At 38.1% G+C, this 17,936-nt stretch overlaps 1 protein-coding gene across 5 annotated transcripts in view; it reads left to right on the top strand.

Moving 5' to 3' along the window:
* The first annotated feature begins 7,970 nt into the window (after window positions 1–7,970).
* CADPS2 (calcium dependent secretion activator 2) overlaps window positions 7,971–17,936 on the top strand; it is a 567,381-nt gene continuing 557,415 nt past the window's right edge. For 4 of the 5 annotated variants that reach the window (XM_054495197.2, XM_054495196.2, XM_054495195.2 and 1 more), the window contains exon 1: window positions 7,973–8,665. In XM_054495197.2, coding sequence (XP_054351172.1) covers window positions 8,327–8,665 — 339 coding nt within the window. In that variant the 5' untranslated portion in view covers window positions 7,973–8,326. Of the gene's footprint in view, window positions 8,666–17,936 lie in introns of all 5 variants that reach the window. The other variant, XM_054495194.2, reaches the window with a different exon arrangement.

Here is a 17,936-nt window from a genome sequence, read left to right as displayed (position 1 = left end):
AAGAGCAGTATAAATAAAAGTGCTCTTACAGATTTATTTTTATATAGATTATTTTTGTGGTACTATAGAGGGAGATGTAAAAATATGATATTTACTACAAACAACAATATAGAATTTTTGGCTTTATCCTCAGATGATAATACAGGTTCTAATCATGTTTCATTAGGAGTTATATTCTATATTTGACTCTAAATTTCTAAATTTTGTTTCAAATATAAAATTGTCACAAATTTAATAAAATTAAGTACTTCCCAGATATCCATATTAAAAGGAAAAAAATTAAGTTGAAAAATTCTAATTATGCCATATATGTATTTTTATGCTCAGTTCTCAGATGTAGATAGGCAATTTTTAGCTTAATGAGAAATTTAGGGAAATTTCAGATGTATTATAAAAGCATAATGTTTAAATTCAGATCCAAGGCACTATATTATTAAATGAAAAATTTCAGATTATCAAATGCAGAACTATAGGTAAAATTTTTGTTTATTAATATTGTAGAATAATACTGTTAATTGAATCAATGCCTTTATAATAAAGAGCAGATTACATTAAAATTCATTTAAAAATTAGATACCTGGTCATTTAAATTAGGAATGAAAACATTTTCAGAGTCTGTATATTTAAGTGTAATTAGATCCACTAGCTTTATTTGCTCAACATAGTATAATACCTACTTTATCCTTAAATCAGGCTGACAGAATATTTAAGAGTAAATATTTGCTCAGTAATAACAATGTGTTCGTTGTTCAATGGCAAGATTAAAGACATAACTCTGAAGACTGGGTTTCTCAAAATGTTGTCCTCAAATCCCTGGGGGTCATTGAGACCCTTTCAGGGGAGTCTACAAATTTAAACTGTTTTCATGAGAATATTAAGACATTATTGTCTTTTTTGCTGTGTTGACATTGTATTGATGGCACAAAGGCATTGGTGGTAAAACTGCTGGTGCCTTAGAATGAATCAAGACCTTGGCACAAAAATGTGCTAGTCATCAGGTGTTATTCCCTGGTACACACTCACAGGAAACAAAAATGTCAGTTTCACTTAGGAATGTTCCTGGTTTAGCAGGAAAAATTATTAATTTTGTTAAATCTCAATGCTTGGGTGTATTTTATTTTATTCTGAGACAGGGTCTCACTCCATCACCCAGGCTAGAGAGCAGTGGTGCTATCAGGCTCACTGCAGCCTCCACCTCCTGGGCTCAGGTGATTCTCCCACCTCAGCCTTCCGAGTAGCTGGGACTACAGGTGCATACCACCATACCTGGCTAATTTTTTGTATTTTTTTAATAGAGATAGAGTTTCATCATGTTGCCCAGTCTGATTAAAAATTTAAAAAATATATATTTTGTGAGGCAAAAATAGGAAGTATGGATAAAGCCCTTCTTGTCACCTAATGAAGTACAATGGTTGTATCAAGGAGAAGTACCTGTTTGAGTTGCAAACTGAACTAGCTGTTTCTTCATGGAACCCCATTTTTACTTGAGAAAACAACTGACAGACAAATTATAATTATTCAGACTTGGATATTCTGCAGAATTTTTCTCAAAAGCGCATGCATAAAGCAAGGTTGTCACTTTAAGGAAAATAACTGGCAGTATTGTTGACAATGACAAAATTCAAGCTATCAAGCAAAAATTAAAATTTTGTAAAACTTGTATGTGCCACAGTGAGCTTGATAGTCTTCCAATAGACTATTCTTAAGAGATTAGTGGTTACTGACAATGTGATTTTTTGATACTATTTAACAAAATGTGTCAAACTTTGAAAGATCTATATAACTCAGTAAACCAGTATTTTCCCAACGACCAATAAACAGTATTACAAAATAATGCATAGGTACAAAATCAATTCAAGATAGACTAGTAGATTTTTAAAAATATCACAGGATAAGAAGAGTTTATTGATATGGTTTTCCATTCTACATTATACCTAACATTTAAGAAACTGCCACTTGTTGACTTTTGGTATAATACCAAAGAATAACATCCACAATTATATTAAAAGGCTATTAAAATACTCTTCCATTTTTTAACTGTATAGCTATGTGATGTCAAGTTTTCTACATCTATTTCATTCAAAATAATATATTAAAACAGATTGAATGTAGGAGCAGATATGAGAATCCAGATGAATTCTATTAAACCAGACATTAAAGAGATTTTTAGAGTGTAAAAATAGTACCAATCTTCTCACCCAACTTTTAATTTGGAAATATAATAGTTTTTTTCATAAAAATATATAATTTATATTATATAATAAGTGATACTTTAAAATAAACTAATAAATAGCTATTTCTAACTTTTCTTAGCTTTATTTTCTAATATGAGAAACACTGATAAATATAACCACACCAAAAAAAGTTATCTGGGGTCATTAATAACTTTTAAGGGTGAAAATGGGTCCAAAGGACAAAACATTTGATAATAATTATAGCCTAGAGTAACAGCAAATAGTTAATAAAGACACATCTTTCTTTTTACCACATGATATCATTTTTACTAGTCTTATAATTTTTGCATAAAAACTCTATTTCACTTTAGTTGAATTTTCTTGAGCATTATTGTCAAAATGGTGTAAGTTATTTTACAGTAGTAGAATTTTCATCTCTTAAGTGAGACATTGGTTGAATACCTAGTCAATCAATGCAACTCTGTCTTTACAACGTCCTAGTGTAGTGCTTAATTTAGATTAGGCAGGCACTCAATACATGTTATTGACTGGCAGAAAATGTGTTTAACAACAAAGTCAATGTAAGTATAAAAATCTATGAAAGCTGGAGGGAAAAAAAAAGCCTCTGGCTATTTATGGCTTTATCCAAGTATGAGCATAATTTCTATGTTTTCGCCATTGCCATAAAAATTTCACATAGTTTATGGATTTATTAACATTTTAAAAACCCAAACATTCTCTTCTGGGCTAAATATTTGCTTCTCTGGTGATCATAATAACCACTAAATATGTATCTTGAATTGATGCAAGACTTTTCTTTGACACTTTGAACACAGGCCACAATGTGCTTCTACATTCCCTTCCTCCCTGAACTTTACAAGCCAACTCATTTCTGTTCATTTTCTTCAAATTTCTCATAACATAGAAAATTAAAGAATAATAGAACTGTAATCAGTCTCTAATGAATGCCCATAGATTCAATAGGAACAAAGGATGGTAGCTTCTTATTTGGGGTCAAGTCTTCTTATAAAAATTATGAAATCTCTGAGATCAAGATATTGTAACATCTGGGAGTTAGTCTGATTCTTTACAGGTTAATGATAATAGCAATACAGATTCTGAGTTATATAAAATCCAATAAATAAATGCATAGAACAATTTGCAACTTTATCTACATTTGGTTTCTATAGCTTTATGGCCCAAAGTGAGCTTAATAATAAAGTGATTACTGTATAATAGTAAAATACTTGGCATGAACTGAGAACTTACTGTATATCAGTACTTTGTACGCATTATCAAGTATTTTAAGTACTTCGTATACATTATTTTATTTATTCTTCACAACAACCCTTTGACTGTAGCGTGTGTGTGTGTGTGAGAGAGAGAACTGGGAACTACTCATTATTTGTCAATTTATGCTTATCATCTGCATATATTTTCACCCATTACTTGTAAAATGTGTGGTCCCAGAACAGTTTTTCATTACTGACTCAGATTCTAACTGGAGAGGAAAAAAGGCAAAAGCAGAGTAAAGGGAGAGAAGGGATTTAAATGTGATTTCCAAGATGATTATTGCCTCATAAGATATAAATGTGCATCATAAAATTTCAAACAAATATTGTTTTTATTTTATTTTTGTAAGTGCATATTTCTTTGTGACTTGACAGTTTTCCCATAGATGTTGCAAAACTGATTTTTCCATTTGTCCTAAAAAAGATTCCTCTTTCTGTTGTACAATAATTTTAGTTATAACTATACTACAAAAGATAATAGACTGTCCACTTTCAAGACACTTAAGGGATATTTTGAGAATTTTTCTCTAACAACACATGAGCATATATTATCATTATTGTTTAATTTGTTCTCACGTCTATTTCATATGCATTCTCCCAGTGGGTAAATTATTAGCTTTTATGTATTCAGAATAATGCATAACCTAAAGTGGGGACCCAAAAAATGTCTGTTCTATGAAAAAAATGATTTCATCTATGAGTTGAAAGAGTTAACATTTTACTTTGAGGCCAAATGCACAAACTATTTCTCATTCAGAAAACAGCCCACCTATGATATTCAGGTCACATACTTGTTTCCTTAAATATTATTGCCAAAACCACATTTTATATTCCATTTTATTACTGTGCATCCATTTTTCCTTAGCATAAGAGATGTTTCATTAAAAAGCAGTATAAATTCAATTTGTTTTTATGCTCACCTTAAAAAAAGTAAAAACGAATCATTGAATAAGTTTAAGTGTATTGTGTGCATTTATGCTGTGTGCCCAATATAGCCTTATGTTGGGCCTCATTTAATCAATGATTCCAGAGCATCAACCAACGTTATAATTACTTGAAAAGTTAATATGTAAGGTAGAAACTTGGCAAAAACATTAGCACAAGCACAAAATTAAAAACTTTAAAATTATTTGGGGACAATTAACTAATGATCAGGTCTTCTTTTCAGGTTCCTTTTCTTCAAACCATCCCTTAATTAGAGGAGAGGCAAGGAAGTTTCATTGGCCCTCTTCTCACTCTGAACACATAATTTCTAGACCTTATCATCCATATGTGTACTTTAAGCTCCTCAAAGACCTGATGTTTCTCCAAACCTACTTGTCTTCTAGAAGATCATATTATATCTATTATTAATCGTTACACTATTCTGACAAGCATCTTCTATGCTTGACCCTCTTTGTCAGCTCCTCATACATATTCTATTAATTCCTTTGTCCATCTCATCAGCTTTCCTCCTCCTCTTGTCCTCTCTCTTAAGTTCAAGGCCCCATTGTTTCTCTCTCAGACGTCCCTAGTAATCTCCTCTTTATAGCTTGTCTCTGGTTTCACTGCCCTTATATTGCTCCAGATGGACTCTTAAGAGTTATGGATCACAGTATGTCTTACCTTACTTAAAACCCCTTCTGTATTTCCCCATTTTCTTCAGGATATGTTTAAATTCCAAAGCATAGCACACAGGCCCAATCCTGAATTTGCCTCTGCTTATTCTCTAGTCTCATTTTCCACATCTTCATATTACATACATTCTTCACTTCAGGCATGCCAGTTTACTTGTAATTCTCCAAAGTGGCAAACAATTTCACATCTTTGCAAATACTGCTCTTCCTATGTACAGTGTCTTCATCTCAACAGCTCCAAATTATTCTTCAAGATATATGTCAAGCATCCTGGAAGCCTTCTCTTTCTGTATTAATCTGTTTCCACACTGCTATAAAGATAATACCTAAGAAAGGGTAATTTATAAACAACAGAGGTTTACTTGACTCAGAGTTCCACATGGCTGGGGAGGCCTCAAGAAACTTACAGTCATGGCAGAAAGCAAAGGAGAACCAGCCACCTTCTTCACAAGGCAGCAAGGGAGACAGAGAGAGAGATGGGGAAACTGCCACTTTTAAACCATAAACATCTCGTGAGAATGCCCTCACTACCGTAGAACAGCAGGGGGGAAACCACCCCCCATGATTTAAGCACCTCCCACCAAGTCCGTCCCTCCACATGAGGGGATTACAATTAGAGATGAGATTTGGGTGGGGACATACAGTCAAACCATATCACTTACCATCTTCTGAATGAAGTGTTTCTTCTCTGTATTGCCATTATCTTCCAGGTTATTGGAACACTCATCAGATTGCAATCCAAATATTGATTATTTTAAATAAATGTTTTTTTCATTTGTCATTCCTTAACCGATAAACTTCTTACGGCCTATATCTTGTTTTTCTAAATATATTCATTATAGCTTTAGCATATGTTAGTTTCTTAATCAATGTATGTTTAATGAAATGCTTAAACATTCTCTTTGTTGTCTTTTAGATATTTCTTTAATTTATGCCTCTTAAGCCATTTTCATCTTCATGGAGAAAACACTGTATATCCTGTTCTAAAAATTATTAGATGTTTTCCTGTGGGATCCTCAAGGCTTGGAGATCTTTGATTTAATAACCACCTTTAATGGGAAAAGAATAAGTGGTCACATCAAGTAATATTAATTAATAAAAGGAACTGAAAAATATACCTATGGTTGGCAAGAAAAGAGCAGTAAAGTTGCTATATTTAAATCATACATTTATGTCCCTAGAAATTTTTATTAGTTTAGTAAACCTCATACATTCAATATACTGTCTTATTATCAAGGCAAATTGCAGTAGAAAATGACACTATTTGGAACTAGAAAACTGTTTTGACTCCTTATTCCATTAGGTGCTAATTCTGTACCCTAAGGAAAGGATTCTTCAACTCTCAGGTTCCTTATTTGAACAATGGAACCTAAAATAAATAAGTGAGATAATGTATGTAAAGAGCTTAGTGCAGTATCTGGTTCAAAGGGCAATCAATAATAATATTACCTGCCTCAGAAAGCTATTACTTTGATGAGGGTGTTAAACAATTTCACAGATCTTTGCAAAGTGCTAGATAAGCATCAGATATTATGACAAGATTGCTATTTGTTTGCCTTGCCAAAAACAAAACATTGCCTTTAAATATATAGGTGTTTGAGATTTTCTATTTCTTGGCAGTTTGTGATCATCCCACAGCCATGCTCTTACTGAAGACCTTTTATTACTAGGGGGCCTGTTATGGATTAGGCAGAAAAATAGGTAAGACTCCTCAGGAGTAAATGCCTCCTTGTCTTTTACCCATCTAGAGAGAATGTCAGTAAATGCAGAAGTCTCTCTTGTGTACCTAACTATATGAAAGTGGCCTGAAAAAGCTAAAACTGCTGTTTGATCATGGTGGTAGAGGAGCTCAGAGCTGGTAGTTAATTTGCCCTGTGTTATTTCCACTGAACTTCATCACCTCCCCGCCCACCTGGTCGCTGCACACTCCACCTGGTGTTGAATGCATTGTTTTGCCTTTTTCCCCCTCTGTAAGGACTTAGGACACAAGATACAGAATTACTACAAGAAACTCCTAGGTGGTTCCAGCACTAGGACTGAGAAATCTGCGCAGATAAGGCAGGCTTCAGTGCAGCTACAAGACGCCCACTTGAGGCCAGAACCATCAGCGACTGAGTGTCATGTGCCTTATTCCACCGCGGGCTCCGCAAAAGGCTAACAGTGCTGGACACCGGGAGGGCGCTCAAATCTTTGTTGAATAAATGTCTACACTACACAACCTGTTTTGAGTCAACTGCATCCCAACCCAGAAAATAATCGAGATATGTTTGAGCTGAATCAGTGTCATTTTGCACATATAAAATCTCTCTTGCCCTGAGTCTGCAGGACTAGAACAGTTTAAAAAGTAAGCCTCGTTGGTTTTTTTTTTTTCATTACTCCGACTTTTATAATTTGGGCTTCGGCATGAGCTTCAAAACGGCAGCAGGGCAGAGCGAGACTTTTCAAAGTCTTGTCGCAAAGATACTTTGTGGTGAAGGGCTCCAGTCCCGCTTTTCCGCGCTGGGGTTCAATCCTGGGCAGCCGATTCGGGTTGGGGAGATTTCTCGGCCGCTCCCCCTAACCTCTTGCTAGGGGACAGTCCCTCCCCGCTCCCCACTCCACCTCCACCTGCTGCAGAAAAGATCACAGGTGGTAGGGTGAGGGTAGTCCGAGCAGCCCCGGTAGGCGCTTACACGAGCCACTGCGCTTGGCCGCTCCCCGCCTTTGCTAACTGTGTGCTAGGGCGCCAGGCGCCGGGGCACTCGGGCCCGGGCAGCAGCCGCGGCGCGCGCAGGCGCACTCCGGGGCCCCGCGCGGCTCCTCAACATTCAATTCCACGTGTTGCTTGTTGTAGGCGCCACAGGTTCCCCACCTGCGTCCGGGCGCTCGGGCCGCTCTGCCTCTGCCGGCGGGCTCTGGGGAACCGCTGGGTCGGCGCGCCCGGGGCTGGCGGAGCAATTCCTGAGGCGCTCAAGCTCACCCCCAACGCTAACTCCGCCTATTCAATCCCGGCGGCTCCCCCTCTCCCCCCTCCCAATCCTCCTCCCGGCTCCTGCCCGCCCCTTTCGCCCTGGTGGTAGGAAACACTCCTGAATCTAACTCGACGTGTCCGGAAAGCCCTGGCCAGTTTTCCTTTCGTTCTGCGGCCGCTGCAGCCAGCCCCGCGGCTCCCTCAGACCCGCGGCTCCCTCAGACCCGCGGGCGCAGCCGCCGGGGGTGAGGCGCTTGGGGACCGCGGGCCGAGCGGCGGGGATCCCCGAGCACCATGCTGGACCCGTCTTCCAGCGAAGAGGAGTCGGACGAGGGGCTGGAAGAGGAGAGCCGCGATGTGCTGGTGGCAGCCGGCGGCTCGCAGCGAGCTCCGCCGGCCCCGACTCGGGAAGGGCGGCGGGACGCGCCAGGGCGCGCGGGCGGCGGCGGCGCGGCCAGATCCGTGAGCCCGAGCCCCTCTGTGCTCAGCGAGGGGCGAGACGAGCCCGAGCGGCAGCTGGACGATGAGCAGGAGCGGAGGATCCGCCTGCAGCTCTACGTCTTCGTCGTGAGGTGCATCGCGTACCCCTTCAACGCCAAGCAGCCCACCGACATGGCCCGGAGGCAGCAGAAGGTGAGTTGCGGGACCGGGCGCCTCCTACCACCACTTCTCCCTGGGGTTTTCTCCCGGGAGAGCTCTGGGACGCCTCCCGTCCTTCTGCGAAACGCAGGACACTGTATTTTTGTTAGTCTTTGAGGGCAGAGGAATCTTTGGGGACAAGACGGTGCTTTCACCCGCCGGGTATGCGGCTGCAGCGGACACCTCTTCTCCTCCTCCCCGCCTGGGCTGGCAGGAGCTGTCAGCTCACCATCCGTGAGACAGAGACCAACACCGCCGGCCGCGCCGCGTTTGCACCCGGCAGGCGCAGCTCTGGCCGGATTAGAATGCAACTCCCATCAACTTTAATTTCCAACAGCACTGGTGCATTCCTGTCCAGCTAGCCTGGCGTGATATTGCTAGAGCTGGGTTTGCCGAGGGTCTGAATGAGTGTTGTAGCTAGGCGAAACAGGTGGAGCCCGAATGCTTCTCTTAGCTAGAGTGAAATCTTCACTTAAGAGGGGTAGAAATTTTCCTCAGTGAATAAAAAAGTTAAATTCATACGTTTCCTATATTGTCATACAACCAGGACATCAAATCCAAACACCGAGAAGGCATGCAGCTTTGTAAAGTGTTTGTGGGTAAGTAATTTCTGGTCTGGGCAGGCCTAATTAATGAAATACACTATTACTGATGAAAGATAAAGGATTGGTGCATGACCACTTCATAACAAATGCTTTCCAAATGCTTTTTTGGGGAGCAAAATGCTTTTTCTCCCCCAAAAGGTAAGAAGTTTGTTTCAGGTGAAAGGCTGGCCAACTTGAGTTTCAAAACAAGATCCCAGGGGCCTGATGTTCTGTACCAGACACGAGTAATGACTCAAATTGTCCTAAGTGGTTAAGTGTTTACAGTAGAAACTCTAGGAAATCTTTTTAATAGAATGCTGAACCTGGAAGGTTCTGTAGGAATCGGTAACAGTTCCCTCAGTTTGTGACAAGAACTAGAGATCCGGAGAGATTGTAGTCTGCTCAAGGCATACCTAGATGCACAGACATTTATTAGTTTTCTGAAATATTAATTTCAGTGTGGGAGGCATTTTTAGAAATTTGGAGAGGTTTTGAGTTGACTTCAACTATAACTGTAGTTCAGAGTAAATTCAGTCTCCCTACACTCTCCTACCCCCATTTAGATAACCTTTATCTTTTGAGGTGTAATTGACATGTAAAAAGCTGTGCATACCACTCAACCCTAACTATTGGTGGTTTCATAGGTGTATAAGTATCATGAGGATAAGTACACACCTATAGTTAACACTATTGTATGCTTAAGATCTGTCCTCTTAGAAGAAAATTTTAAGTGGTCTTACCCAACTTTTTAAAACACACACAAACTGAGCAACTATTTTGAAATCATTTATTCTCTGGGAATCCTTATGGAATATTTCCTTACAGCTGGAGATTAATAACAGATCCTTCAGGTAACCTAACCCTAGGTATTGAGTCACAGAATGTTACAGATGGAAGAGATCTTGAGATCCTAGGGAGACTCCTCATGTTGGAGAAGAGAAATAGGTCATAATAGCATTTCCCAATCCCAAACAAATGCGCACAATTAAAGCCAATATTACTCAGGTAAGTTTTGAATGCCCCGCGGTGTTTTTATGAGCCTGCTGCTCCACTCCTGGATGAATTCCATACTTCCTAATCAGTTGCTCCAATTGAGTCTGTTCTGAGGCAGTCACCCGTGGCCTCTTCTTAATTCTAGTCAAGTGACTGTCAGCTTCAATAGTCATTGTTGAAACTATTTTTTGTGTATGTTGTGGTATGAGTTCATATCATCCAGTCTCTAGTTTTACCATTCATATTGCATTTAAGCCTATTTTTAATGATTAAAGTGTAAAAATAATGTTAGGTAAAATTAAGAGACTATTTTCTCCTTGTAATATTATCCTTGAAGATGCTTTTGCAAATTTACTGTGAGTTGATTTATATTGTGAATACTTGTTGCATTTTGTTAAGGAAGTGGACCCTCCCTTAGCTGTTCAAATAGTGCATTTTTCTCTGACTCCTTCTGTTTAAATATTTGTTCAAAATTATTTGAAGTGGCAAGCAGGTGCATTCACAATACTACTGGGGAGACTATTGTTATAACCTTATCCAGGCATTACCAAAGATAATTTCAAACTACAAAAAAAGCAAAATACAACATATATTCTATGAAAAAAAAAATAGAATCCTTAGGAATTTCCATATTCTAAATGCTTAGAGCATTGAGCACAGGTTAACTTTTGTGAATTACTTTTATTTTTTATTAAGATGGATGCCAAATAACCTAAGTATTTACTTTACTCAACCCTCCCCCACCTTTTAAAAAAATGTGCTGCTTACTAAAGGGAGCTGGAGCAACTTTTGGCAGTCTGGTTTCCTCTTAGGGCAAAATGAAATGGGAATTTAACTATGTTTATGTGAATTTGATGCACAAGCTAATAAGTAATGCCAAAACTTACTTGAAGTCTTGCATTATACAGTTAGATTATCTAAAAGAAGTAACAAGGTAATTGCAAAATCACTAATCCATTGTATATTTTATTCTGTATCTTCTAGTAGTCAGGCATCCAGTAAAAAGATTTAATAACTTAAATTGTTGTCATTGAAATGAATATTGCTGCTTACTCACTTCTCTCAACTTCAAGAATTTAGAGACCCAGAAATTGAGATCTGAAAGCGTCCTCATTTTATGAAGAAAATTAATCACAAAGATAAGATCTTTACCCAGGAGGCCAGGAGTCAGGTTTCTCTTCAGTCAAAGCCCGTTCACTATTAGAGCTGGTGAGTTTCTATGAACCAGAACTGAGCAGCACTGTTATTTATTTATTTTTTTCACTTGGCTAAAATGGTCCACAAAGTTAGTAAGAGGTTGTGTCTATGAGCTATTTGAGAAAGCTTAGTAGGATTAAACACAGTTAATGAACACATGAATTTCTTTGCTTTTGTCTAGACTATTTCAATTTTGAGGAATAATAGTGGTCAGTTTATGACATTCAAGCCCTCTGATTGACCACTGATGGTTTTACAGAAAATTCTGGGGGTGCATATGGGCTACACACTGTGACAGAGTGCCTTTCCAGGTGCTACACCTCCTAAGTGAACATATCCAGGGGTTCACACATGATATGAGTATAAACTAATAAACAGTGATTGAAAATGACGTCAGTAGTGATAGTGCTTGAGCCTCTAATGCTGATTTACCTTGATTACCTTTGCACCACCCCAGTGCTAATAATGGTGATTAACTTTGAATGGTTCTAGATCTTCAGTTAAAGGTAGAGTCAGTGTTGAAACTAGAAAAACAATAATACAAATCAGGTACTAATTAATAAAGGCAATTTGTTTGTTAGACTTTTGAAAAACACTGAGACCTCAGAGGAAAAAGTAAAAAAAAAAAAAAGGGTTCCTTGGTGGTTTGAAAGTTAGGGAGATCCTGATAAGCATAATGACCAACAAAGAAGAGATTAAGTACCTTTACTCATAAATGTGAGTTCACAGACTTCAGGTCTAAATTCGTAACAGTGTTTAAGATGTATATGACTTAAAGTGCTGGTAGTTTCGATTAGAATCCATAGGTTTCTAGTCACTGCTCTTTTCATTATTTGAGTTTTTATGTATTTTTTAACTAGAAATAAGAGGGTATTAAAATAGAACCTACTAACCTTCCATATAATTCATATACCTTTTTTTTATGTTTCAGTGTGTGTCTCCACTGTAACCACACTAAATTGTGCCTTATTAAACCATTTTGTATAATCACTCCTACCACTTTGCATAATTTTCTGTGATAATTCTAAGTCTGAGAAATGTATGTAAATAATACTGTGAAATTGCAGATGGTGGGGAAGTAAACAGGTAAAATTGATCCGGAGAAGAACATTGTGGGGAAATAGTATAGGGTGAAATAATATACCTCCAACTCGCTCATCTGAATGTTGTAACTACTATAAAGTGGCCACTTTTATCTCCCTTTGGACATAGTGGTACTTTCCAGGTTTTATTTTGTTTTCATCTTCTGACTACTTTGGTGTCTGCTGTATACATGTAAGTCTCAGATTCAGTCCATGCCTCAAAGAATTAGTGAGGAATAGGATGGAGTAAAGATAATATAAAGGCAATGTGAAAGGGTCTTTTACTTTTCTGTGGGAAAGTGGGAACTAGTGTTCCTAAACATGTTTTGAGACCTCTGAAACTCACTTTATTCCCCTAAAGAAAGCCATAAAAATGGTAATACCTGTTGGTGTAAAACTAGTGAATTCAAAGTAACGCTTTCCTGATGTTTCTGGCAAGCCCCAGAGACAAGTTAGCAGTGTTGAAGCCCCATAGTATGCCTTTCTTTCTGGCCTGCAGTTTTCTAGCAGATCTGATGATAGTCCAAAAATGCCATACTCTTAGGGAGATAGGGTGATTCATCTTTTGTGCTCCTTTGGCTTTGATGCGTTATGGTCCAAGTACAGAAGAGATGGGTTGTGATATTTGCTGCTTTTAATTATAGGGAATACCTTGCCCTGTGGGGAGTGAGTTGGAAACCACGTATTAAAGTAAAACCTCACACTGGACTTAAAACAGTATCTCAGGGAAAATTGCTTGTTGCTTCAGCTGATTCTTTTAACCTTCCACAGGGTATCCTGAGACCACAGCACTTAATTTGGTGGAATGAGTTGTGCTAATGAGAACTCAGACGGATTAAGTGACGTTGTCATTTGCTTCTTTCCTTCAAAAATGAAATCAGCTGCAATTTTGGTATATAATGACTGCTTATAAAGTGAAATAAAATATTTTAATGGTGCGTTTTCCCTTTTCAGTTTTGTTTTGCCTTTAATGGAAACAGCTCTCTTCATTCATACTCTTACAAGATAAACACAGTTTGTAAGGTCATTAGAGACTTTCCAAACAAAATAAGAAAGCTGACTGCCAGATTATAAAGTCTGGGAATTCTGAATGGAAAATTCTTTATCATTTGCTAGTGAGGTTGACCACTTTTGACTGATTTTGCTACTTTATATTTATTTCAAATTAATTGAGACCTTTGGGAAGGAAGAGGTGGATTGCATAGTCATGTGACATTGCTATTTCAGTTTTTAGCCTAGGAAAGACCTAATTACATAGTGGACATATCAGTGGGACAAATGGCGTATTTTCTAGGGTTTGAAGAGCATTTAAACATCAAATTATGGAATTGTTGTCCAAAATCTGTAATATATCATTTTATGTTCACTGTGTTTCAGTTACCTAAAAATTTTGATATGATTTCCTTAAGGAAAAAGATGTGTGAGTCTTAATTGCATATTAGAATCACCTGGAGAGCTTTAAAAACAATCTCATTATCCAGGTTGTACCCCAAGGTAATTAAATCAGTCTCAGGGGGTATAGTGTGAAAACTTCCCAGGTGATTTCAGTGTACAGCCAAGGTTGAGAACCACTGTTCTAAAGAGAAGGTACAGAAAAATGGCTTATTTTCACCTAGGCAAAATGAAAGTATTGGCAGTAACAAGTGAAATTACTAATTAAGCTGGTATTCCATGTGCAGAAAAAGGTAATGGGGATACTCGAAGCAAGGAACAAAAAACACACAAATAATATTCTAGAGTTTGTGCAGTCGATACAGTGGAGAGGCTAGTGCATATTTATTTAGACTTATAAAAGGTGTCTAGGTGATATGCTGGAGGCTTTTAAATTATATTCACAGTACTGTCTTTTATTCATTGTACAACTGTAGATAAATCACCACATTAGCAACAGAAAGTATATATTGAATGCTTACAGTAAGCGTGAGTGTTGCTTTCCATTCCAGAATGAACTGGGAAGAAGAATACAGTGAAATCTCCAAGTTGAAGCTGACACTCAGTAATTCCTAACTGAACAGTACAGTTCACAAAGGTCCTACAAGACCATTAGTGGGCAAACTGTTTCCTCAGTGTATGTAGTAGTAATGCGTACAGATTTTCCAAAAAGTAAACTTTAGTAGTCATTCTAATATAATTGTCTCATTAAAGTAATTTAAATGACTTGTTTAATTTAAGTTCTGCTATGTCCAAAATTATAACATTAGGTGGACAGTAAGGAAAAGCTTCTATTTTCCTCAAATCTTATTGAAAAGGTACGTTGTTGGTTTGCATTTGGGAGCCTTTTACTTTGTACAGCATCATGAATGCTCTGCTTGCTTCTTGAAACTTTTATATCACTTTGTAGATGTTGTGGTTTCAGTAGTTTCTTTTATACCTTCAAGTTAGTGATGGATTTTTATAATGAAAATATTACTGGGGCAAAGGGCCTGAAAATTTAAAGCCTGTCTTTGTCAATCTAATAGCTGAGATATTTAATTTACTCCTTTCTGATTGCTTGTGAGGATGAGTATTTGTAAGCTAGTATCCTTTTCCCCATTTCTTTTCTTTTTTTATTTTTATTTTTTATTTTTGAGATGGAGTCTTGCTCTGTTGCCCAGGCTAGAGTGCAGTGGCGTGATCTTGGCTCACTGCAACCTCTGCCTCCTGGTTCAAGTGATTCTCCTGCCTCAGCCTCCTTAGTAGCTGGGACTACAGGCACGTGCCACCATGTCTGACTAATTTTTGTATTTTTGGTAGAGACGGGGTTTCACCATATTGGCCAGGCTGGTCTCGAGCTCCTGACCTTTTGATCTGCCCACCTTGGCCTCCCAAAGTGCTAGGATTACCTGTATGAGCCACTGCACCTGGTCCTTTTTTTTTTTTTTTTTTTTTGAGACAGAGTCTCACTCTGTTGCCCAGGCCAGAGTGCAGTGGTGCCATGTTGGCTCACTGCAACCTCTGCCTCCCATGTTCATGTGATTCTTGTGCCTCGGCCTCTCGAGTAGCTGGGATTACAGGTGTGCACCACCATGCCCAGCTAATTTTTTGTATTTTTAGTAGAGATGGGGTTTTTCCATGTTGGCCTGGCTGGTCTCAAACTCCTGGACTCAAGTGATCTGCCTGCCTCGGCCTCCCAAAAAGCTGGGATTGCAAGTGTGAGTCAAGATGCCCGGCCTGCAGCCCGACTTTTGATGAATCTCTACTTTCATTACTAAGTGTTATGGCCCAGTTTAATTATTTCCTTGGTAAACTATTTATTGAGTCCCTATTATGTGAATTTAACACTATCCAATATGTTCCGAGGATATAGTAAGAAAATAAAACAAGCAGAAATCCCCTTGTGGGCTAATGTTCAATAATTACAGGTTGTATGTCTGTAAGTTTATTAATTTAATTCTTTTTTCAAATTATCATGTAATTTTAACTTATGACAACTTTGTATTTATTTATTTATTTATTTATTTATTTTTATTTTTTTTATTTTTGAAACAGAGTCTCTCTCTGTCGACCAGGCTGGAGTGCAGTGGTCCACTGCAAGCTCCGCCTTCTGGGTTCTTGGCTCACTGCAAGCTCCGCCTCCTGGGTTCACGCCATTCTCCTACCTCAGCCTCCTGAGTAGCTGGGACTACAGGCGCCCGCCACCGCACCCGGCTAATTTTTTGTATTTTTAGTAGAGACGGGGTTTCACCGTGGTCTCGATCTCCTGATGTCGTGATCCGCCCGCCTAGGCCTCCCAAAGTGCTGAGATTACAGGCGTGAGCCACCGCGCCCGGCCGACAACATTGTATTTTAATTTCTGGTGTGGTTATTTCCCCCTCTTCTGTGTTAGAAATTTTTTACTTGTGTCATTCGTCCTTCCATTCCCACTTTTTTTTTTTTTTTTTGAGACGGAATTTCGTTCTGTCGCCAGGCTGGAGTGCAGTGGCGCGATCTCGGCTCACTGCAACCTCTGCCTCCCAGGTTCAAGTGATTCTCCTGTCTCAGCCCCCCGAGTAGCTAGCTGGGATTACAGGCACGTACCACCACGCCCAGCTAATTTTTGTATTTTTAGTAAAGACGGGGTTTCACCATGTTGGCCAGGATGGTCTTGATCTCTTGACCTCATGATCCACCCGCCTTGGCCTCCCAAAGTGCCACTTTTTAAAAATAGTGCAGTAGTATAGCATCTTTGTTAGGAAAGCACTGTCTTCAGAGGGCCTGGACTTCATCTTCTCACTCATTCACCATGTGAACAAGGCACTTCATCTTTCTGGGACCTGACTACTCCTTTAGTAAAATGTTGATAATGACTTCATAGGATTTCTGTTGTGATGAAATGAGATGCCTGTAAAGTACATGCTCCTGATTAGATGCTATCATTTCTAGTTGTTAATTAAACCTGTTTGGGAAACAATGATATTTTTACTATATTCAGCCTTCTAGGAGCATACGATATCTTCAATTAGTCAAGACTCTGTAACTTTTTGAAGGTTTCATCATATAGATCTCTTGCATTTATAATCAAGTTAATTTTTATATTTTATATTTTTTCTTATTGTGACATCTTTTTAAATCTCATTATGGATAAATGGGAAACTTTTTTTTGTTATTAACTAGTCATTGATGTTACTTAATTGTTGTCTTCAGTGTTGATCCTTTTAGATTTTCTAGGTAGGCAGTTGAAGCATCTGTTGATAGTGATGGCTTTTGTCTGGTCCAGTCTGATAGCTATACCTCTTTTGTTTCATATGTCACCATACTCTTTAGAACAGAACAGTATTTGTACTTGTTGCCAAAACCCTTGTTTTGATCCATTATTCACTGGGCAATGCTTTTGGTGCTTTACCAGTGAATATACTGTTGGTTAGGATTCTGGGATAGAATTCTTGGTATTCTTTATTTATCCTTTTTCAAAAATTATATTAAGAAAATAAAATACATCAAGAATTGATACTGAATGTTATCAAATTCCTTTTTTGTATTAATAGAGGTGAATGCCTAGTTTTGTTTTACTGATGTAACAGATCAGATTACTAGGTTTCCTATTATTAAAGCATATTTGCATTTCTCGGGTAATTTCTACCTGATTATGACTTTTTTTTTAAATACAACTTTGAGTCTGAGTTTCCTGTACTTTTAATTTTTACATGTTTGTTCATAAGAGAAAGGTCTATCAATAATAGTGTTAACTGAGAAATATTTTACCTTTATATGTGCTCTAGAATAGTTTTTTTATTTTGTTTTTGGTACGTAAATCATATGATACATGAAGTTTTGAAAGAATTCACTCATGAAATTACCTTCATCCAGACCCTGTTTTTTTTAGCCTATTGCTTTTTCTTCTTATTCAAAATTAGAATATGATAATTGCACGATTTCAGAAAATTGGCTATTTTCAGATGTATTAACATATTTTTCGCTTATTTTTCCAATATCCTTTATGTTAGCTATAAG

This window comes from Pongo pygmaeus, chromosome 6 (assembly GCF_028885625.2).
Source record: "Pongo pygmaeus isolate AG05252 chromosome 6, NHGRI_mPonPyg2-v2.0_pri, whole genome shotgun sequence".
NCBI classification, from domain to species: domain Eukaryota; kingdom Metazoa; phylum Chordata; class Mammalia; order Primates; family Hominidae; genus Pongo; species Pongo pygmaeus.
The sequence above is the reverse complement of the archived record's forward strand: the minus strand, read 5'-3'. Positions and strand labels throughout refer to the sequence as shown.